This window comes from Paramormyrops kingsleyae, chromosome 13 (genome assembly GCF_048594095.1).
Source record: "Paramormyrops kingsleyae isolate MSU_618 chromosome 13, PKINGS_0.4, whole genome shotgun sequence".
Classification (NCBI taxonomy): domain Eukaryota; kingdom Metazoa; phylum Chordata; class Actinopteri; order Osteoglossiformes; family Mormyridae; genus Paramormyrops; species Paramormyrops kingsleyae.
In genome coordinates this window covers 28,612,887-28,636,871 of record NC_132809.1, presented here as the reverse complement: position 1 = coordinate 28,636,871, position 23,985 = coordinate 28,612,887, and the positions used below count along the sequence as shown (strand labels likewise).

Below are 23,985 nucleotides of genomic sequence, written 5' to 3'. Positions count from 1 at the left end.
GAGAATGATCAGGCAGGTCCATGCAGAAGCTAAAGTTATATATATATACAGTACAGTATATACTGTATATTCTTCATCTCTATTTTCAAGAAACTTCATTTATTTAGCAGGCAATTTCTTCCAAAGCAACATGCTTCTTTCTGACAAAGTCACTGGAGTAATTGAGGGCTAAGGGCCTTGCTCACCAGTCTAATTGTGACATCTCTCTGTCACACCTGGGATTTGAACTGGCAACCTTCTGATCAAGGGTAGAGTTGAGCTGTACACCAGTAAGAAAGAACAGACTGTTTAGCAGAGGATGGTTTTGATCCATCACTCTCCGGGTTATGGGCCCAGCACACTTCCACTGCGCCACTCTGCTCTACACACGTTTTGTGAGTGGAACTCACATACACAAATATGTAATTTTTTGGTTAATTTTAAACCACATTCCTACAGCACTAAACAATTGTGTCTATATTCTAGTTATCAAGCAGGTATTTCATACTATTTCCAGATATTGCTCTTTTTGCACTTGTTGTTTCCTAATGTAACCAGTTGACTAGACGTTGAGTCCATGTCTAGCTACCTTTAAGGTGGCTGGTTCATGTCCTGTGAAAAGCCCTTTTGCAGCACCGGTGTTTGGCAACACTCAAGCAACACACTTGATTGGTGCCCCCTTTTGGCCACAAACAGTCACTACACTAAATATTACATAAACACATTCCTTAATTAGGATATTTTGAAGCAGCACCAGATAGCTACAATCTCCTGACACTAGAACCCAGGAGCTCAAGTGAAACATCCATCCATCCATGCATCTTTCAGCTGCATATCCTGAGCAGGGTCATCAGCTCATTTGAAATATCCACTGTAAAAATGTGCACATTGTATATGTACAGGCAGGAGTGAAGCTTTTAATTGCTGTTGTAATGCGTAAGTCCTGTGGAAATCATGACCCAGCTGATAAGGCTGTTGTAGACCCACATCATTTGCATAATGCAGCACACTGAGCCTCTTAAATGTCTGCTAACATCTGGATGTCTGCCACAAGGAGAAATTCCATTTAGCAAGAACTATTGCTTAGAATGCATTTTTATTTATGGCTGTCCTTGTTAATTGTATTACATTCCATACAGTTATATTGTTAGGGACCACATTTGGGATATTTAAATAATAATATTTTTTTTCTGTAACGCAAAATGCAAAATATATGAAGCCATACTCAGTATTGCAGAATTTTTTCTTTTCTTTTCTCATTGGAAAACGATGACATTAGTCAGTCCTGTGACATCCTTCCTGTCTGCTAGCTGACTTTTGTTTGAGGTTCCCCACACCAGTCCAAGGGCAGTCAGGTTAAATGTGAGTCATACCATCTTTGGAATTTTATTTTGCGACATGACTGCGTAGCGTTTGGGCACCCTTCCCATTTCCCATAATGGAGGGGCATGACATTTCTTAAAGGGACAGTAGCATATGGAAAACAGGGCCTGGTGAAGCAAATGATGATCTTTGGAACATTTTTTTAAGTCAGAGTTAATATAGCACATATCCATCTTCCAGACCAAGGCAGCAAAAGGCCAGCGTACGCCTTGGTTGGGATGCCAGTCCATCATGGGGAAGACAACCATAGATAAATTAGATGCCTGCGCATCAAAGGTGGGGTGATTCTAGGATTTCTCAAAGTGGGGGGCATAAGATGGGCATAATTTATACAGAGAGGTCAACATTATCATTACCCAATGATATTTTTTGAATTGGTGAATGACAGGGATGGACTCATTCTGCGAGCCAATCACCTTTAAGCTGGGGTCATTGCCCCTGTGGCCCCACCCCTGTGCACAGCCCTGCGTGAATAAATTTAATTACTTGGAGGAAACCCACATAACACAAGGACAACATGCAACCTCCTCCCCCAATCCTGGTAATGTAAGGCAACAATGCTACTCATACCTCATAACACAACTTCTCCTCCAGCCCGGCGTGGACTGGCCGTCGGGAAGTTTGGGAATTTTCCCGGTGGACCTATCTTGTGAGTACCAGTCCTCTGTCTACAACACCATATACACTAAGGCTTCCCCACCTGCAGGTCCACTCCTGCCTCTAACTTCTCATTTGGCAAAATTGTTTTTCAAACTTGGGAATGTGTACATTATACGGTTCTGATATAATCAGTTATCAGTCCTTGATACACTTACAGAACAAATCTAAATGTATTAATGATTCAAATGGTAACAATATGCACACAGGTTCTGGGTTCTGGAGCTTCTTCTGTGTTTGAAGTGGTTTGGAGTTGGCCAGTACCTCACTCCTTCCCAGTTTAGGGTTTGAATTCCACTTCCACTTTGTGTGTGGAGTTGGCTTGTTCTGTGAGGTTCCTTCAGATACTCCGGGTTCCTCCTGCAGTCCAAGGCATGCAATTATGCCACTTGGTGTCTCCAGTTTGCCCACAGTGTGTGTATGTGCCTTGTGCTGACCTGTTATCCAGTCCTGGTTGTACCTGTGCTGTTCAGGGTGGTCTCAGCCTCCCCTATGGCCCCAACCAGGATAAGCAAATGGGAAATGTTTGGTTGCAATGATTTAATGAGTGAAATTAATTACAGACTAGTGTCAAAGTCTGACCTACAGGGGAAAAATCATTTCTCTTCACCAGGGCATGGGCTGGACGGGTATGATGGATTTACTTTAACGTCACACGTATCACTTTCTGTTTCTCAGAATATTTATGTGAGTCCTGACATGTCCTGTGCAGTCATCATCCTGTGTGAAACGGCACAGGAAGTGGTTATTGTTGAGGATGCCTACAAAAAACCCACAACCCTTCTTGTTTTTCCGAAATACACATTGTCTGTGGTCTTTCAGCTTCTGAACATCGCGCAAAGCGCACTCCAAAAGGACATTCATAAAACCCCAACATCGTTTACATGTACTTTCAAGATATTCGAACATCGTAACTGAAATGTATTCATTAAATTTGACAGCGTGGAGATTATAGTACTATAACATTAACATTTGTACTACCAGATAATCTGCTTTTTCAGCCCTTTAGCGGAAACTAGTGCGTCAGAAATGTCTGTTTTGCAGCGTCACCAACTTTGGTCAGCAGGCTGGATTTAGATTTTCAGTTCGAGACTAGTCTGTACACATTTGCAGGACATGTATGTAACAGTTATATTACCATGTAAATAGTCTGTAGGGTTTGCAAACTACTACGACGCTTTTGATGCAGCTAAATTTAGGTTCAAAATGTAATAATACAGATTTGTCGTTGGCAACCCTGGTTTTGTAAATAACCATCATATACTGTTAAAGATTTAATAATTATTATTGTTTCGTTTCTATTGAATACTTTATGCATTGCACTGTAGTGCTTATATTTGCCAGGATAGCAGTGACCTCGCCTTCACTGAGGTTATTTTGAGGCAATTTACACACAACACGCGCAGACACGCGCACATACACACTTCACAATCGCGCGCGCAGGCGCGCGCAAAACCGCTTTCTTTGAGTCATGTTACGAAGGACGGAGTCGCCTTGTAGAAACAGAGATACGGCAGATCTGCTAGGAAGTGAAGTTGAGGTCAGTTTGTCACACATATGCGCACTTTACGGTGTCCAGGCCAGTGTCCCAACTCTACTTATTTAAAAAAGGGGGATAAGAAAATCACCGTAAGTAACTGATATGATGGAAAAGGAGCCGCTACTTACCGAGAGCATCAACCAGAGAGCCGCTAGTTACGGCTCTGCCCCGGGAGCCGTTACACTCAGCGGGTCATCTAAGCCAGGCGAGGACTCCTACCAAGTGGAGGGGGGTGAGTCATTTCTCATCTGCAAACTGTAGACTTTAAAACGCATAATTTGTCAAAACGAAATAAGAAAGAAAGAAACGTAATACTTTGATAGTTACAGTATATAGCCAAACAAGTGTAAACTAGCTAACTAAGAAGTGCATATGGAACTGGAAGCTTTGATTTTTGAATGATTTTAGCGTCAGGGTTGGTCATTGTGTAGCTGTTAAATGTATTTAAATGGCAATAATAGATACAGTCCTAACGCGCGTATTTTATTAACGAACAGGCACATCTAGCGGATGACAGGGTGCAGTACTTATGGTGTGTTATGTGAAAATAACATTAAGTAGGTGACCTTTACCTAGCTGTCTCTTTCAACATGAATGTATAGTTAGTAATTTTGTAACCGTAGGTATGTTTGCGACATCTGTGATGGTGATTATGTCACTCAAAAATGCATCATCTTCACTCAGTAATGTTTGCGTGTTTTAGAGATATATTATCTTACATTAAACTGATAATTAATTAGTTTATTTTCTCTTTTTCAAGATGAAGACGACATCTATATCCGGCGCGCTGTTGTCTTTATCGAAGATGCAATACATGTATGAATTATATATTTGTACGCTTTAAATAAAAATATATATACATGATCGCATTGAGAACATTATTAAAAGTTTAATATCTATTACAGTATCGTTCAATCAATCATCGCGTGGACTCGAAATCACTACGTGTTTACAGATGGTATTATTCCTGGATCTGGCAATGGTGAGATCTGTCTAGCTATCAAATGCTTTTCCTTATGAAGGTAACATGTTTTCATATTATTTAAAAAAATTAAATCATTAAAGCATTCATTTTGATCGATTTTATTCCTTGTAACAGGAATTAATAGGATATTTATGTAGCTTATACATAGTAGGCCTATGATTTTTTAATGACAGCTCCTCAGTGTAACCTGTTGCTCTTCCAACACTTGGTGATTCATGAAGGGGAATGATTTTGGCCATCGCCGTCATCCTCGGCTTGGCGTTTGTAGAGAGGCCCTCGTCCCTGTCCCTTTCTTCTGATCCACGCTACAGACAGGCTGCATGGGAACCCCCCTGTGGCCTGACTGAGGGCATCGAGACGGCCTTCCTCATCATCTTTGCCTTTGATGTAACAGTGAAGGTCAGCTGCTCAGCGTTTAAAGAGAGTTTAGACGTAGATTGGAATGTTCATATTCCTGCCTCTGATCCTGTCATCAGACTCTCCAGTTCCATATAGATACCGATTACTTTCTAATCTCTCCCTTCTTGTTGGCAGAGTTATCTGATTGGCTGGACGGAGTTCAAGAAGAATAAGTGGCTCATTAGTTATACGGTGGTTATCGCGGGGTCCTTAATGGACTTGATCGTATCACTCAGTATGGTTTGTGGTGAGGTAGGCAAGGTGCTTTACTTGTCTTTGTCATCAGTGGAAACGTGAATAGAATGTATTGTCTGTCTGGCTGACAAAATAATTTCTTTAATGTACGGTTTACTACACTTATCCAAAGCAATGTGTCCCTTTGTTTTACACATGGGTGTCATAAAAGAGCAACTCAGTTTGTGTTCTCTGCCGATCCTTCATCAGAAAAGTCCCGAGAGCGCCGTCTGTCTAAAAGTCAGAAATGTGTCGATGCATGTTTCTTTTTAATATATATTTCAGAACATAAGAGTCAGACGATTATTTCGTCCATTCTTTCTCCTTCAAAATTCATCACTAATGAAGAAGACATTAAAAAGCCTCAAGAAAACTCTGCCAGAAATTGCAAGGTAACTTTCGTTTTTTCATGGCTAACTGTAAAATGTTGAAGAAGGAAGGAATGAATGAATGATTATTAAGAAGAGAAACCTAATCATTGCTATTATTACTAGATAATCTTAGGCTTTTGCATGTATGTGTTTCTAGCATGTTCTACTTGGTTATGAACTTAGATCTTGATGTATAAAATGAGACCTAAGGGAAATTTATTGTATCTTGAAATTGCACAGTATGTGGTCATGTGTATGTTGTTGTGCTCACATTTTTTGGTAATCTTCTGTATGTTACACAAGTAGCACCTGCTTCAGTTATTGATTATGTATTTGTACATAAGCTTTGCAATTGCCCTAATTTAACATCAACCTATACCCATTTATTATAGTACATGCATGTGACATTACGATGATGTTTGTATGCTTACATTTGATGATGCTGTTATGTTGTGGTGGGTATCAGCCAATCTCTCCTGTTGTTCAGTGTGGTCCTACTTCTGGCTCTCCACTTGTGTCTCTTCACCATGTTTGGCATGCTGCTGTTTGCCAAGAGAGAGGTAAAAGAGGCCAGCACACATAACATTACATAGTGTGACATAGCGTGACATAGCATGACATAACAACATAACAAAGGGTACTGTTTAAAAAGCACCTAGTAAAAAATTACCTTAATCACCTGAAGAAAATGTGTACAACATAATAATTGTAAGGTACAATTTTCTTGACTTAATGTTTACAGACACTCCCTGGGTTACGATATTTCCACGTTATGATATTTCAACTTTACGATGGGTGTTCCATTTTGTTTTTCACTTTCAGTACATTACTCAGTAAGTTACATGAGACATTCAACACTATATTATAAAATAGGCTTTGTGTTAATGATTCTGCCCCACTGTAGGCTAATGTACAGTAAGTGTGCATTTTCACCTTATGACACTTTCACTTTACAATAGATTTATCAGAACGTAACCCCAACGTAACCCGGGGAGCATCTGTATATTGATTACAACTGACTTTGTAGTACATTTTGTTTTGTGTTGTGTTTGTATGGATTAGTGGATGACCACAATGAGCAGAAGCTAGCAAAAGTGGAAATGCCAGCTTATTTTGGAATGTACTGCAGTGGGTTGAATTGTGCGGTGCCTACATACAGATCAGAGACTATTTTTGAAGTATTCTCGCCTAGAAATCAGAGGAGAACGCAGAATGGGAAACTTACTTCAGAAATTTACCTCTGTCCCTGTCGTCCTTGCTTGTGCTCCTCACCACCGCGAATAACCCAGATGGTGAGTACTCCTTCAGTTCTCCTTCGCCTTCGTGGCCTCCTAGTGTTCTTTGTATAAATTATACAGTTAAAGACTGAATTTATAATGAAATCAGTCCTTTTCAGTGTAGCACTATTACAACCAAAAAGTACTTTACAGTGATTGCCAGTAGTTCTCCAAAGGGCATGGATAACCAGAAAGACCTGTAATTACCAGCATTGGGGAAAATATTACCCTGATTATTCCAGTAAAGCAACTCACAGAGTTACCCTTCTGGAAAGGAGTATTTGGAGAGTTTTAAGTGACAAAGTTGTGGAGAATACATAAACAGCTTTGTTATGGTGAAGAGACTGGCAGTCATGAGCAGGCATAGTCATTATGAAGTCAGAGCTGTGGGCTAGGGGTCAGAATGAAGCTGGGGGCGAGCTGGTGGAGACAACTGTCAGACTGCTGGACTGTGTCAGGCCTATTTACTCTACAGCATAACTTCTGCGTTTTTATTTTTGCTTTCAGTATAACTATTTTTCAGTGTAACTTTCATGTCTATGTCGTAATTATCATATTGCTACTTTAAGTGTCTTTCTGCTGTCATTGTTTATATGGGAGAGTTGACCACCTTACATTTCACTGCAGGCTATGGTCTGACTGTATGCCTTTGCATGTGACCAATAAAACCCTTGAATCCTTGAGTTCACATGGACCTGTTCTGACCATGGTCATGATGTTGTGATCCAAATGATGATATCTTGGGCCACATGGCTCAGAGCGGAGAGAAGAGGGGAACATTTGGAAAACCAATGGGAAATTAAATACAGGCTATGCCTTGGATTTTCAGTTGCTGCTTTGCAAATGTTTCTCTTCAAAAGTTTGTGGCTTTTGGTCACAGTGAGCAAACATTTATGCAAAGTCTCTTCTTGCTTTCCTGTGGCCAGTGATGACCCCGGCATACTCTTTAAACCGACTGTATGCCATCTTCTTCATCGCCTTTAGTGTGATTGGTAAGTTAGAGATACCGTAAACTTTTCAAATGTTCCTACATGCAGCTGCAAACCAGCCAGTGTCAAATGATTCAAAAGAAATCATTGTATTTGCCATCAAAAGTAAAGAGCAATCTATAACCTTTTTATTTGTTTATTATTGCACAGTGATTTCTCTGACCTTCTCTGTCCAACTAAATGCACATTTCTGCTTTTTCAGGAACCTACTTGATAATGAACCTCTTAACAGCCATTATCTACAACCAGTTCAGGGGATATCTACTTGTAAGCCTAAATCAATTTAATCTTCTCTTAAAAATAGGTACAATCAAAATTTCTAGACCATTGTCCATCCATGTTATCTTTGTAAGGGGGGTCTGGAGCCTGTCCTTGGCACCATAGGGCAGAAGACTGGGATACACCCCAGACAGAATGCTGGGCCATCACAGGGTGCATGTGCACAATCATACACAATTAGCAACTAGTGGTCCTAGTTTACGTAACTATGGGCTATGTGAAAACACCTGAATACTTAGAGGAAAGGTGAGAGCAGAGGTGAGATCTGAGCCTACAGTGCCACCCACTAAGCTACCACGCCACTGACAGGCCATGGTTGATAGCAAGAAAAATGTCAGTGAATCACATACTGTACACGTGCAGAACCCACCAGAATGGAGCAAGCCTGTTAACAAACTGGTGTTTAATGAGAAACTGTGTCCCATACGTTGAGGATCCCTTGTAGATGTCCGTGTCCCCCTGTAGATGTCCGTGTCTCCCTGTAGATGTCCGTGTCCCCCTGTAGATGTCCATGTCTCCCTGTAGATGTCCATGTCTCCCTGTAGGTGTCCATGCAAGAGTCAGTGCTGAGGAGGCGCCTTGGCATCCGGGCGGCCTTCGAGGTCCTGTGCTGCAGGGGCCAGGCTGAGGACCAGGGCCTGGAAAAGGCGTGTGAAAATGAGCAAGCGTAAGATTGGTGGCCCCCTTCACCAAAAGCCGATACCCATTTCTGTTTGTAGCATGTTTCTTTTAATCACCGTATTTGATGTTTTAATAGCTAGTTTATTGCCTAACAATGGAATGCTTGTTTAATATACAGGCAGTTCTGTATATTATTTGCTCTGCAACCCTTACATAAGTCACATTTTATGTATTTATGTTACTATACCATTCAAGACACCTTGTAGCACACATAAGCTAAAATATACTAGTATTATGTATTAAAGAACCAATCATCAGAATAAATCAATGAAAAAAGTGAACATTTTGTGTAAATTTATTTACAGGTGTATGTTGCCTTTTTGCATTAGCACTTCCATAAACTATATACACTACATGGACAAAAGTACTAGGACAACTGGCCATTACACCTACAGGAACTTTTATATCGCATTCTAACTCCATAGGCATCAATATGGAGCTGATCCCCCCTTTGCAGCTGTAACAGCTGCCACTGTTCTAGGAAGGCTTTTTACAAGATTTTGGAGTGTGTCTGTGGAATTTTTTGCCCATTTATCCAGAAAACATCTATGATATCAGGCATTGATGTTCGATGTTGGACATGAAGACCTGACTTGCAATCTCTGTTATAGTTCATCCCAAAGGTTTTGGATGGGGTTGAGGTCAGGGCTCTGTGCAGGCCAGTCAAGTTCTTCCACACCATGTGTTTATGGATCTTGCTTTGTATGCAGAACACTCATGAAGGTAGTGTTCTCCTCCATCTGTCAATCTCAGACTCATCCTTCACACTGCCGGACAGAAAAACAAGATTCGTCACTCTACAGAACATTTCCACTGTTCCACAATCCAGTGGCGGTGTGCTTTGCACCACTCCGTCCAACGTTTGGCATTGCGCTTGGTGATGTGAGGCTTGCATGCAGCTGCTCAGCCATGGAAGCCCATTCCACGAAGTTCCCGGTGCACAGTGTTTGTGCTGGGGTTAATGTCAGAGGAAGTTTGGAACTCTGCAGTTTTTGAGTCAACAGGACGTTGGTAACTTTTACCCACTATGCGTCTCAGCACTCGGTGTCCCCGCTCCGTTACTTTATGTGACCTGCCACTTTGTGGCTGCCTTTCCGTTGTTCCTACATGCTTCCACTTTGCAATAATTCCAATTACAGTGGACCATGGAATATCTAACGGAAGAAATTTCATGAACTGACTTATAGCAGAGGTGGCATCCTGTGACAGCACCACGCTTGAATTCACTGAGCTCTTCAGAACGACCCATTCTTTCACAAATATTTGTAAACCTGACTGCATGGCTAGATGCTTGATTGTATATACTCTTGTGGCAATGGGTCTGAATGAAACATCTAAATTCAACGATTAAGAGGTGTGTCCCAGTACTTTTGTCCATATATCTTAGATATTTTTTATAAGTCTGGATTTTATCAAGTCTGTTTTATGTTAATTAAGAGCTGGCTGTATTCAAATAGAGCCATTTTGTTGACCCCCAGAAGCTTTTCCACTTCATGTTGATCAGTAGTCTATGGAAAAGGCTAATAGATAATGAGCTGACTGTCTAATATGACTGTAAGCTGATATCCTTGCCCTCTCCTCCTTCGGTCCTGTAGCGGAGGTGTACAGGTAAAGACCATAGAGCAGGTGCTGCAGCAGGTGCAGGCAGAGTCTTACTACAAGCACGCCATCATGACGGTGAGGAGGACCTTGTGGGATCATCTGCACCCAGAGTCCCCCAGCCTCTTCATCCCTCTGTGACCAAGTTGACTTCTGTTCTGTCCCTCTCGTTCACACCAGGAGGTTCAGCAGCTGACAGAGCGCCGCATCCAGAGCCAGACCTTTCAGAACCTCTTTGATGTTTTGGAGAGGGACAGGATAAAAGAGGTTGTGCCCAGAGCTCCCACCACAGTATTCCATGTACCTGTAGTGAAGTCAAGACCTGGTCTATTCCTGCCATTATATTGAAATGTTTTTACATAAGAATACAATATATCTACAAACGAGGAGGCCATTCAGTCCATCAAGCTCGTTTTGGGAAAACTCAAATAATAGTTCATAGTTGTTAAAATCTAGCTCTAATTAAAAGGAACCCAATGTTTTAGCTTGCACTACAGTAACAGGAAGACTATTCCATACTCTTACCACATGCTGTGTAAAGAAGTGCTTTCTCAAATCTAGTTTAAAATGTTCTGCTAATTTCCACCTATGAGCACACGTTCTTGTATTAGAAATAATATTGAAGTAACTGTATTGTTGAATAGCATCCTGACCCGTTTGAATCTTATATAGCTGGATCATGTCCCCCCTTAGTCCACTTTGCTTGAGGGTAAACAGATTCAGCTCAGTTAATCTCTCCTCATAAGACATTCCTCTAAAACCAGGAATAATTCTTATAGCCCTACGTTGAACACATTCTAAGGCAGCAATGTCTTTTTATGGTAAGGTGACCAAACCTGCACACATTTTTCTAAGTGGAATTAAGCAGGAGCCGTTTGTTGGGAATAACATCAAAGGCCTTCTGGAAATCTAAGATGATCACCTCATAGGCCTTTTTGTGATCAATTTCTCTTGTAGCTTCTTCAGTTTCTCTTGTAGCTGCCCACTGAACACGTGGCTCAGTTGGCTGAGCCTGTGTGCCTGTGATCCGAAGGTCACAAGTTTGAACGCAGTCTGCGGGTCCTTGAGCAAGGCCTTTAACCCCCAGCTCCCTGGGCACCGCAACAGGTGGCTGCCCTTCATAGCCAATATACTCTGTTGTGGGCAGTGGTGGCTTAATGGTTAGGGAAGCACACTTGTAATTGAAAGATTGCAGGTTCGAATCCCTGTCCAGCAAGGCACCACTGAGGTACCCTGAGCAAGGTGCTGCTCCCCGGGCGCTGAATTAGCTGCCCCCTGCTATGTCACAATGCCACATATGGGTTAAATGCAGAGGACACATTTCATTGTTGTGCACTGTGGTGTGATTACTAAATTCTAATTCTAAAAAACTCAAGTAGATTAGTCGAACAGGATCTACATCTCCTTAATCTATGTTGGCTATTCCTCAGCATATGTATCCAGGTAATCTACCATTTTCGCTTCTAAATTTGAAGTTTAGTTGAATTGAAGCTAAAGCATTATATTTTACTGATAATGCGTCTGACTGTGGATCAGAAGTTTCCAGGTTTCACTCTTGGCTGGCTGGAGCTTTCCTGGTCGGGGGTGGTTTGTGGCGCACAGTTAGGCCTCTGTGCCTGTGATCAGAAGGCCACTGGGTTGAATCCTGTGCTCCAAAGAGCAGCCATGTCTCCTTTAGGCCGTTGAGCAAGGCCCTTATCCCACAGAAAACACTCCAGGGGCTCTGGGTGAATGGCTGACCCTGTGCTCAGACCCCCCCACCCCAATAATTTTTTGTTCTCGCAATGTTTTCCGAATGTTATGATTGAAGTATGGAAACATTCAGTGTCCGGTTTTCCTGATTTTGCCAAAACATTATCTCACTACTACAACTAAGTAATAATTTGAAGATAAACGAAGGACATGGAATAGTAGTAGGTACCACTCTAACTTTACACATCATGCATAGGTATACACTTAAAAACTTTGAGAAGACCTTCACTGGCTAAAGTTATGAGAATGTTCCCTGTTAGCTGGGCACGCTTCACTCTCACCTCTATATAAAGAGGACAAGATGAAATTACGTGAAAACTAATAGATCCCAGTGTACTTGTGCAAGTTAAATTTCATTTCTGGATTGATTTCACACATTTTAATGAGATCCACATGGTAATGCTGTTTCTGTTTTTTCTGTCTTGCCTCAGCCGCCCCCGATGCCAGAGTACAGACTCCGCTGCATGCAGACGCTGCAGTTTTTGTTTAGTCACTATTACATGACCTTGCTTGGCAACATTATGGCTCTGGCCAACGTCGTCTGCATCTTTGTAAGTCTGTACAGGCAGCTGGGCTGCGTATTTTTCCATTAAATTCTGACTCTGCCTAAATATTGTTAAATATTTGTTAGACATTTAAAATAAACTATTAGGAAAAATAAAGGCACACAAACTCAGACCTGGGTTATTCACGTGCAGTACAGCTGAAAAGCATTTTATATCTGATAGCCTGCTTAGTAGTTTGCAGTTTAATCAGCTCTGGATGTTTCGCCAATCACGGTTCCTGGCACCAGGCCTGGGTGACCCCAAAGTCCAGGGCAGATTTTTAATGCCATTCCAGCCCTGGTTGGCACCCAGTGCTTGGGCATGCAAACTTAATCAGTGTCATGGTCCTACCATGTAGAATACTCAGGATAAATCTCTGTGTTCAGAGAAAGGTCAAAGAATAAAACAAGGGGAATGCGAATTCCCTGGTTATTTATGCTTTATACACCTGATAACATGCATAACTGTACCGTTTAAATGAAATTTCAACTAATAAGAAACCTCCATTCATGTCCAGTTAGCTGGACTATAAGGGGTAGATACAGGAGACTGTACTAAAAGTAGCACAACAGTGCCACCTTGTGGAAATGTGTAACATCGACTGCAGAGGTCATTATTGACAGAGCAATTAATATGAATTGTCTTGCAGACTGTTCTGGTGGTTGACTCAGAAAAGTCCATCTCAGACTGGAGTGAATACTATCTGGAGGTAATTTCTGAATAGATTTTAATTTGTTTTGGCTTGTAGAAACAAATGTGTACAGCGAAAATCTCTTGCTGGTGTTATAGATGTAACAATGTGTAAATGCTGAGAAGAATAAATGTGTTTTTAATTGATTTAAATAAATTGTTAATGAAATTGCTTCTGTTTCCTTTTTGTTTAAGGTCATCAATTTGTCCTTTGTGATATTCTACCTGTTGGAGATGGTCCTGAAGATAGTTGCCTTTGGATTGAGGGGCTATTTGTTTTACAGAAGTAACATATTGGATGGGTTGCTGACACTTTCACTCGTGGTATGGACATATTTCTTTCATAGAATTGTATTTTTGAAAAGTACTTGACGGTACCCACACTTGGTTCTGAACCAGTCACAGTGCTAATAATTCATTAACTCCTACTAGTGTTACAGTCAGTGAGCTTTAGCAGACTCTGACAGCCACTAACATACTTCTTCTTTATGTTCATTTGCATGTTCGTTGTTGTAAAAATAATATACTCTTTAGGATTGTAATGTGATGATGGTTTTGATGGTTATGGACAGGGTACCTGCGGTCATGGAAAACCTGGAAAAGTTTTGGAATTTTGAAATAATTCTTCCAGGCCCTGGATAAGTTTTGTAATTCTTGGATAGAGAGGAAAAGTTTTGGAAACTAGCCTTGTTCATTTTTGTTTCCCGCTTCGTTCCGCAACGCGCTAACGGAAATGTACGAGCGGAAGTCAGTAGTTAACTACCTTATACAAATACTATTCTATCTACTTCAGTTTTACAAACTTGTGGGTTTTGGATAATTTTCATATGGTACTGGAAAAGTTTTGGAAAAGTCATGGAAATGTATTCTGCCAGATCTGGGGGAACCCTGTACGGAGTTATTTCTGTTTTTTTCTAGGCTCTCCAGATGTTCATATTAGTTAAGTATGGATTTTCATGCCCGAAGTGGTAGGTGTTTTTTCTCACATAAAATGTATTCATGTATTTAAATTTTCTTGCCAAAACTTGCAGAATATGTACAAGGAACTTTCTGTTTCATTCTACTTAAAGATGTATGACTGTACTAAGGCATGAGTAATAATGAAAATAATAATTACTATATACTGGTAGTGAATTCAGTTCCTCCAAAAGGGTCAAGTCAAGCATGTTCATAATGGTGTTACTTGACCTACGAAATTGGCTGCATGGACGAGGACTGTAAAAGTCATCACTTACAGAAGTTCTAAATTTGAAGTTGAACATCCATCTTTCCATTTCCAATTGCCACCTACGCAAATTGGGCTGTGGTGACGTTGAGTCTATGCCAGGTAATAATAGAGCGTAAGGTGGGGTTCTGCCAGGCAGGATGCCAGTCCGACAGACAGATTCTCACAGAGTTACAAATTAAGACTGATTTATAGTTGAAAAACAATAATAAATTTACTGCTATTGAAATGCTGATGGCTTCATTTGAAATCTGAGTAGATCTAACTGATTTCAGAACTCTGGGGCCTGTTGACCCATTAAGCGATATAAGCAGCTGCCTAGGGCACCATTTTCTGAGGGGGCACAGACTTCGCCAGCTAAATTCACTTTCCCTCGGACAGGGTTGGTGCACCACATGTCCTTCGACCGGTTCTACTTAAAATGTGGTTTTGGCCTACAAGTCACATGCCTTCATGGCATCAGCGTGTCTGTTCTTACAGCAGCGCATTAAAGCGTCAGATGTCTGCCAGAGATGTACAGTTTACAGCCCAGTTGTGATGAAATCCCAAGCGCGTCCCTGTAAGCAGCTTGGCACGTGCGTTTTATCTCGTGTGAACCAGTGTCCAAGTGGCACTGGTGCGTGAGCACCGTAACAGGCCTGTCGCACCATAACAGGCCTGTCGCACGTTCGGGTTTCAGGGACCTGCCTCAACCAGGTTTGGCGTCCCTGTGGGAGATCGTGCGTATGGTGAACATGCTCATCGTCTTCCGCTGCCTCCGGATCATTCCCAAAATCAAGGTGATCACAGAGCAGAGCACAATAAAGGACCCATTACATTGGTAGTATTAGAAGCCAATCGAGGACACTCGCTAATGACTCAGAGTATTAATTAATTGTATTAATAAAAAAATGTTGACTATCATCGTTTCTCATTAGAAAAATTCTCAGTCAGTTCATCCCAAATGTAAATGTTGGGAAAATGTTGAGCTGATTTTCATTTTGTACATTGTTTTCAACAGGTAATGGCTGTTGTGGCCAGTACCTTGGTGGATCTGGTGAGAAACCTTAGGGCCTTTGCTGGAATCTTACTGGTGAGCAATTTCCTTTAGCCATTGATCTATGTGTTAGTGTAAGTGATAGTGTAGTAAGTGATAAGTCCTCCTATTAAACATATTTATCTTAAAGTGGCGCTTTGTTCCTGTGGTATCATCGGCTCTTGTTTTATCCTCTCTGTTCTTTCTTCAAGGCCGTGTATTATGTGTATGCTGTTCTTGGTATTTGGCTGTTCCATGAGGCAATAACAGCACCAGCAAATGTGAGGTGAGACTGCTTTGCCGTATCTGTCGATTTAATGTCTAGTTGACCAATCACAGGTGACAATGGAAGCATGTGTGCTTATATATATTATGTGTGTGTGTGTGTGTGTATAATTATATATGTATAGTTCTTTATATTTTACATCTTCACTATTGTCCTCAGAGATGTAATTGCTTTATGTTATGTTCCAAAGGTAATAAAAACATTTCATTATTTTACTTTGACATATCAAAACCTTTTTTTCTAAAGCTGCTTTTACTTGCTATTAACTTTTTTCAAAATTGGCCATTTTCAGGCCGAGTTTTAGCTTTTCTTTTGCAGAAAGCATGAACGTATAAATGTTTTCCATGGTTTCCACTAGCTCGTCATCTAACTCCAGCGCGGAATGCGGGTCATACGAGCAGCTGGGCTACTGGCCGAACAACTTTGACGACTTTGCGGTGAGTGTTGCCACCGAGCGTGAATCACCCGACCTGCGAAAATCCTGCAGCAGGCTGACGGAGACATTGGGTGAAGGGAAGCCACGTCTTCTCATCTGCACAGCCGCTTCAGGGGGCCGTGTCTCCCGCATGCATTCCTTATTGCGTGCCGGTAGCTGATGCATAACCAAAAACGTGAAAAATGCATGTAAACGTTCCTGATGCTACACGTTTCTACGTGTGCGACGCGATAGTGAATGGAATTACTGCAATTACTCTTGTCTGTGTTGACAGAGCTAAATCCTGGGAGGTACCAATAAGATAGATGGGTCTTGTAAAAAAACAGTCAAGCTAAGGAATGGTTTATGTAGGTCAAAATCTCAGACAGTAATGTCTGCTTTTCTTCCTCTCCTTCACCATCTGGGGCCCAGTCTGCCCTTGTCCTTCTCTACAACGTCATGGTGGTGAACAACTGGCACGTCTTCTTGGAAGCCTACACCAAACACACCACAGAGTAAGGATGCATAGGTTCCTGGCCTTGAGCAGAAAGAGTGCTTTCATGGTCTTCTCCATCCTGTATGAAACTGTAAGTTTTCCACACATTTTGTGGCCTTCAGTGACATTTGGATTTTTCAAAAGGACAGTTTAGTTTGGCCAGAATGTGGAACCAATCTCTGGCCAGCTGCTACTTGTAGCAAATCTGTAACTTCCATCCAGTATGAGAATTATGAAGTCAGTATTTAAATAATGTGAATAAATAAGTTCTGATCTGACCATTTTCTGCCCGCAAGATGGTCAAAGGTCTACTTCATTGCTTGGTGGCTGACTTCCTCTGTCATGTGGGTGAATCTGTTTGTAGCCCTGATTCTGGAGGTATGTTTTCCGCAAGGTTGACTGAAATAAAGCCAGTCATGTTACTACCGTGTGATTCATTTGTTTTTGAAAACCATTGATGGCCTGTCTCTCTACACAACCAGAACTTTACTTACAAGTGGGATCGGAGTCAAGACTGTTTGGACGTGGAGAGGATCAAGTACGAGAGCTCGGTTCAGCTCATGTTCCGGTCAGTCTGCTTTGGTTTTGGGTCTTCATTAGAGTATCACTAGGCTCATATGTTCATGCTGTGTGGACACTTTTTTGGTTGCCTTTTTATCTTTACACTCATCTCCACAGCTTCACTCACTCTTCAAGAAACACTTGCAAGGCACTTGCTTCTACTTGAAATATGTAAAATATGGGTAGACGGCAGGTATTTAATCATGCATTTTCATTTTATTCCCCATTTTCCCACTGCTTCTCAGAAGAGACTTACAAGAACCTACAGAGGAGGAACTTGCGGCCAGGCTGCTCCAGCACCCACACCTACATCTCATCCAGTGACAGCAGTTGGCCGCGATCTCACAAGCTTGCTTCCTTCGCTTCCACTGGGCGTTCCTCTTGGCCTGTCACTTTCTCAGACGGGTCGGACTTGTTCCATGGAACACAGGCGTCGTGCTGATCCATAGAATAACGGTTGCCTCCCTCCCTATTAGCAGAAGCTTGTGTCAGCACTATGGCAGCCAAGACAGTTGATGTTTAAGGACTCATGTCTTCACATATGTAACCTTCCTCTTAGTAGTATCTGTTCTGGCCTCAAAAAACCTCCTGAGCTGTTCAGATTATTTTACGCTTTCACTGTTTCCAAACAAACATTGCAAACCAAAACACATAACAGTCAGTCTGTGGTCCTCCAAAACATTTGTTGGCTGAGCTTTAAACAAGTTAAGATCTGTTATTTTATTTTTTTATTATTATTATTTTATCGTTGTGCACGAACAATTGTTTTTGTGCAGTGTGTTTAAACTTCATTACATATTCTGATAAAACAGGCAAAGTTGTTCATATCATGTGTGCCTCTTAATGTTTATACAACAAGCAAGTGATTAAGTTCGAGGTTGTGTGACAGGTTATTTGGTTTACATTGTTGTTCATTGCATTTTAGTTTATTGCTACTATTGTTTGTTCTCATATTAAAGAGTGGAAGTGAATGATATTTTCAGTAGAGACAATGACAGCTGATAAGAATGCTTACAGATGCAGGTGGTCATTGCTTGGAGAATGGGTCAACTGCCACAAAGTTAAATAGTGACTAAATGTCTAATAATGTGTTAAATGCTTAGTGTGGTGTTTCCCAGCCCGACCCTTGGGGACCCCCAAACAGTCCACATTTTTAAGGGAGTTGAAAGGGAGCAAAAATGTTGACTGTCTAGGGGTCCCGGAAGACCGGGTTGGGAAACACTGGCTTAGTGCAGGGGGTTGCCTGACCAGTGATTCAGTCAAACCATGGAGGAATGAGTATGCGATTCAATTCACAATTAATCAAAATTAGAAAATGTTTATGAAATCACTACAAAACAAGACAGAGTATAAGTGAGTAAGATCTGATGAGGACATGTGGTGCTTTTCCACTGCCTCCAGGAACCAAGCCATACTTGACCCGTAATGCAAACTTACAGTTTTCCATTGCAAACTGTGCGAGCCATACCTGACCCATACCCGTGCTGACACGGCCCTGCTTACTAGCAGAACCGAAAGCGTGCTTAAACCAAGCTGATTGCATCACCACCATCTGATTGGTATCTCCATGCATTTCGACCAATGCTCTGTGCGTGGATTATCTGAATGAAAACACGTATGTTCTATATGTTATTAATTATTACTAATATTGCACATCGCGATCCATTCCCGAATTTGAAAATGTCCAACCACCTATATAAAAAAGTACAGACGCACCCCTACTTACAAATGAGATACGTTCCAAACGGGCGTTCATTACCTAATATGTTCGTAAGTCGTTATTCAGCATCATTTTAAGGGTATACGGAAGTACAAAGAACTAGGATGCTGGGAGTTCGCACGCTACACTGCTGCGCGGCGGGAGTAGCGGCCAGAAGGCGTACTACCCAGAATTGGCGCACAGAAAAAAAAATTTATGTTGCGGACAGGAAACTGGAGCCCAATGAACACAATTTATACTTACAGTCCTCTTTGTTCATATGTCTGAAAGTTTGTAAGTTGAAAGTTCACAAGTAGAGGAGCGTCTATATTACAGAACAGCTCGACAGATTCGTAATGCAAATTTACACAAGAGAATGATAATTCGTCTATCGTTTGAAACTTGCATGACTCGGCGATTCTCACAGACGCGCTAGTGGAAATTAGCACACATAAAAAATATTAACTGCACATAGTAAATCATGATATATACAGTGTGAACAGTAAATATGCATCCCCTCGGTTTTACGTCACTTTCGCTCTCCAAACCGGTAATGCTTTTACCGAGCCGACATTTCTGCAGTGGAAAACTGAACCGCACTGGAACCGCACTGTAACTAGCCTCTTTTTCATGGCCCAGCTCAGGTACAGCTTGGTTTCTGATTGCCAGTGGAAAGGAGATTTTATGGAGATGGTGCTGCATAGCCCATGAGTATGATGATGATGTCCTTAAAGTGCTTTGTCTATCATTGTTCTTGGTTTCTCTGTTCTGTTCTATACTAATTTTTCTAAAGATTTATGAAACATGTAAGTACAGGATATCACAATTGCTTCTTGAATCCAGTTCTATATTTTAAATGTCATCAGATAATTACAGAACAGGTTTTGCATTCTTTATAAATATCTGTTTATCCATTAATAGATGCTACGGGCTGCATTACAAGCTGATTATCAACTCGAAGTCGGAGCGTTCTGAAAGTGAATTAGTGCTCAGTTTCTATAAGTCTGCCTCTTCTGGAGGTGAGGAAATTGTCCTGTTGAGGTCATTTTTGTAATGCCACTCACAACACTTTGCTCTCATAGTTTCAACCTCACTCCAGTTACATTAGTATGCCGACCGTACATCGTCCATTCCCCTTACCCGGCATAGAGTCACAGTGGGCCTGGAGTATTGAGTACAAGGCAGGGGACACTCTGGATGGGAATCCAGTGCATCGCGAGGCACACACTGGCAGGCTATGGGCAAGTTATGGACTGGTTTACCAAACCACATGTTCTTGGACTGTGGGAGATAACCCATAAGGCAGGCGAAGCTCCACACCCAGAGCGGGGGCAGAATTCTAACCCACAATCCTGTGGGTGTGAGCCATCGTCCTACATACTAGTTAGCTCATCCAGAGTCCCATAGCTTGAAGTGTTAAATTAACCTCATTCCTTTGATGCAGGTGTCTACTGAAACGATTCAAGTTAAAGATTTTGCTCAAGGGAATAACAGTAGGATCCGCCCTAAACTAGTGTTTGGTTAAACCCAATCTTTGACCGCTAAGTTACCTGCTAGTCCCTGTTAGTCAGGATACTGTCGTTGTATAATACCACTACTATGGAGTAATGCATATTTCATTTTTAAACTAAATTCACAAGCCTGTTTTAATACAGGGTCATGGCCGTGGTGTGTTTGTTTGACAGATAATGTGGATGAATGGTGATAGTGAGCTAGCTATGAGGTGTTCGCATGGATCTGGGGTAAGAAGAGAGAAATAACGCCCCCACTTAATTTCATGCTGTTTAGTAGATGGGATTTTATCTATGAGACCCAGAGCTAAAGAGTTAATGGTACCCCCACTATACTCAAGCTTGGAATGCTGCGGAACCTCGGGTAGACTGACAGTGCATGCCAAGCTAGCATATGAGATGAATGTTTTTATGCTCACCTTTCTCAAAATGGGCTTTTAGCATTGCGGAATCCGGCCGGCCTGCTGAGTGACCAGTTTTAACATGTGGTATGTCATGGTCGGACTTTCACAAGCAGCAGCCTGATTTCTGCAGCTGGCACGGTAGGGGAGAAAGCAAGAGTCAATAGAAGGCGAGGCAAATAAACATACCACTCGGATGACGGGTGGTGGACACAGAGTGGGCTAGGTGAATAAACTTCAGAGCCGAGCCACATTTCAAAGGGGTGCTTATCTTTTGCTGGTTGTTAACCTTTCCGTTTGATGCAATAAAGTCACCTCCATGTACCACAATGCCAAGCCCGATAGACTCCCACTCAGCCAATCACAAATCAGTATATTTGCTGGTTTTGGGTTGGGATAAAATCTGCAGATCGATTATGCCAGCCAGTACTACAATTTCTCAGTGTAGCTGTTTCATTTATTCATATTATTAGTAGTAGCACAAGAAGGATTGTGTATGAGCATAATGGGACTTTCCTTCAAACCCCAAGAAGTGTGGAAGCAGAAAGTATGCCAAGCCATAAGACCCCATGTAATTCTTCAATTTAACACTTTAAGTGACAAGAAAATAGGGGCATTTAGGCCAGCAGGTGAACACTTTTTAAATATCCATCTGTATGTCAGTCTCACTCTGAGTCAATGCCGTGAGCTGTCTGTACCTATGACGCCCTCAATTCACTGGCCGCCTCTGCCCGTTATCACAGTATAAGTGCTGTAGTTGTCATTTGAGACAGGCAAGAGGAATTCTGTGACAATGAGGAGTGACAGAAGAGAAGGTAAGAACAGACCAAGCTGCCTGCCAATGTGTCTCAGTCGCCTGGCTGATGGCACGTTGAGGCAGGTTATCCCTGTGAACCGGAATGTGGGCGATGACAGGGATGTCGGTTATGTCATAGAGGCGATGTGGCAGCGTCAAAGCCTCTAAGGTTTTTCTCACCGTTTATCATGCTTCTCATGGTGCAATTTACACGTCTCTCCCATCGTCTTAAGAAACAAAAAAAAAAAAGCTTGAAAACAAAGTAAGGAATTCACAAAGTCATTCAATGCAACCAACGTTTCACTCCCACAGAATTCTGAGCATATCAGCTCAGTTCTGGCACGCGGGGATAACCAACTCGCCTAGGAAGAATGTTCCCGGATTGTGGTTTTATTTTTGGTGTAAACGAGGACATGCCCTATTAAATGTGCATTGAAAATATGGGGATTAGGGTTTCAATCCACCTCAACTTAAGAAAGCAGTAGTAAAGAAAGTTTCTTTCAAATTTAACAAACAGCAGCTTTAAATATGATTTGTAACTTTGATTTTAATTGTTGTCTCTTCTGACTTGAGCCACAGTGCTGTCACCTGGTCTCTGGCATTGTTCGTGTGAGAGGAAATGGGAAATCAATCGACAGATGGCTTTCCTGACATACCTGTGCACCTTCTCCTTCCCCTGGTCCCACAAACTGTCACCTGCTTCCACTCTGCCGTTGACCTAACTAGAGTGCAGCTGTCTCGTTGCCCCTGGCAACGGCCTGGGTCTGGTATTCCCCTTCAAGGCAGGTTCTTATCACGCTTGACACTGGCAGGTATGCTCAACTGATGAACCAGCTGCTGCTCTAACCTTACGAAATGCACACGAATGGACAGCTGAAATTCTGGAATCCCTGCCTTTCTCAATTCCTACCTCCCTTTTTTTCTTGTATAATATGACACAAGAACTGTGATAGTGATAGTTTGGCTTATAAAAGTTTAATAGAGCTTTCTCCCCAGATAAGAGTGTTTAGCATAAGTTTTGGCCACTTACAACTTGCTAAATATACACGATATGTAACATAAATGTGGACTTGGTCCCTCTTCCTTTTAGTTTATTAGGTTATTGGCAGCTGAGAAAAGTATTTACTAATGTTTAGTATATCTCACTGCTGTGTGTATTTGTTTTAAGCACTAGATGTCACTAGTGTGTGAACTCAAAGTGTTCTTGCTTATTTCGAAAAGTCATTATTGTAGAAAACACACTTCTGATGGTACACCTGATGGTTTGTGTCCTTTAATATGACATATCCATGTTGTGGCTGGTTGCTGAACATGGGAAATACCCCCCCACACACACCTTCTTCGAAAACACATTCTGGGGAGCTTGTTCTTGGGTTTCAGTCTTGGAATATCAGGATTTGATTTCCGGATAATTAAAGGGCTGGAGGTAGGTGTAAAATCTCAGCATTAAAAAAAGCAAACAATTGTCTTTGAAACTGGGAGGAGGTGGGATGGTCGTATTGGTGCTAGTAATGGGGGGGGGGGGGGTAGTTTGTTCTCCAGCAGGAGTGGCAGAAAGGGGAAGGTGTCATGACCCACAACAATACCCCTTTCACATCAAGGCAGGGTCCCAACAGAAGGCATCCAGAGAAGGAACAGCTCAGCCCTCCCCGCCCTGCCATCCTGCTCCCCAAAACTTCCCTGTAATTACGTGGCCCATCCCTCGCACCCCCCAGCACCTATCTACTGTAGAGTAACTCAATCAGAGCCCCCCTCCCACTCCACCACCTCGATAGAAGAAGCCGCACCTGTCTGTCCAGGTCTGGCCTTTTACCTGTTGTTAAGATGGAGCTCATAAGCCGAGCCGTTAAGCCTCCTCCCGCAGTCGCTGCCGCTGCCGTCCTCCTCTCCCCCACCACCTGTCTGCCAGGTGAGGGTTTATCGGCTGCCCATCCCTGTTCCGTTTGTTGGTTTTGTTTCAAGGTGCAAGGATAAGAAGTGCTGTAAAAGCCGGGGACGCTCCGGTTCCGCCCAGCCGGCCTGCCTTCCCATGTTCCCATTGTGATCTGCAACCAGTGAGGTGGCATTGGGGTGGGAGCAGTTATTTCTTTGAAATTCTGAACTTACCCAAAAGCGAGATGGCGGAATTTATAATAGGCAATACTTAAGAGTTCCGTAAGCTACACTTCGGTCTGAATGATGCACCTGAAGTCCAAAATCACTTTTTCGCTGGACAGCAGC

General features: G+C 42.1%; 1 protein-coding gene and 1 long non-coding RNA gene across 8 annotated transcripts; one reads left to right on the top strand and one right to left on the bottom strand.

Annotated features, from left to right (window-relative positions):
* Positions 1-3,459: 3,459 nt before the first annotated feature.
* On the top strand, positions 3,460-18,329 carry LOC111851957 (two pore channel protein 2-like). Of its 7 annotated transcripts, none has more exons than XM_023827347.2 (26): positions 3,460-3,559; positions 3,631-3,791; positions 4,320-4,375; positions 4,465-4,541; positions 4,766-4,943; positions 5,079-5,195; positions 5,463-5,569; positions 6,036-6,108; positions 6,741-6,840; positions 7,752-7,817; positions 8,017-8,081; positions 8,639-8,760; positions 10,370-10,451; positions 10,554-10,640; positions 12,557-12,676; positions 13,320-13,379; positions 13,556-13,684; positions 14,279-14,328; positions 15,265-15,364; positions 15,586-15,657; positions 15,813-15,886; positions 16,245-16,323; positions 16,734-16,816; positions 17,094-17,175; positions 17,280-17,365; positions 17,604-18,329. In XM_023827347.2, exons 2-26 carry the CDS (start codon positions 3,662-3,664, stop codon positions 17,680-17,682), a joined length of 2,274 nt encoding a protein of 757 aa, XP_023683115.1. In that variant the 5' UTR covers positions 3,460-3,559; positions 3,631-3,661; the 3' UTR covers positions 17,683-18,329. The 7 variants fall into 7 exon arrangements, 6 of the variants coding, with proteins under 6 accessions (XP_023683115.1, XP_023683117.1, XP_023683119.1 ...); XM_023827351.2 differs by lacking the exon at positions 3,460-3,559 and adding an exon at positions 4,057-4,091 and having other exon boundaries at positions 3,657-3,791; XM_023827350.2 differs by lacking the exon at positions 3,460-3,559 and adding an exon at positions 4,057-4,116 and having other exon boundaries at positions 3,689-3,791.
* On the bottom strand, positions 17,694-23,714 carry LOC111851958 (uncharacterized). Its single transcript, XR_002840138.1, has 4 exons — positions 23,579-23,714; positions 21,946-21,992; positions 20,988-21,102; positions 17,694-17,827 (listed from the first exon to the last, which is right to left on the bottom strand). It is a non-coding gene; the product is annotated as an uncharacterized lncRNA (long non-coding RNA).
* Between the last annotated feature and the right edge of the window lie 271 nt (positions 23,715-23,985).

Excerpts from the sequence above, each read along its gene's own strand:
- LOC111851957 (XM_023827347.2), top strand. The coding sequence starts at position 3,662 with ATGATGGAAAAGGAGCCGCTACTTACCGAGAGCATCAACCAGAGAGCC. Across the intron at positions 7,818-8,016 it reads CATCGCCTTTAGTGTGATTG|GAACCTACTTGATAATGAAC; the intron begins GTAAGTTAGAGA and ends CTGCTTTTTCAG. Across the intron at positions 8,082-8,638 it reads AGTTCAGGGGATATCTACTT|GTGTCCATGCAAGAGTCAGT; the intron begins GTAAGCCTAAAT and ends GTCTCCCTGTAG.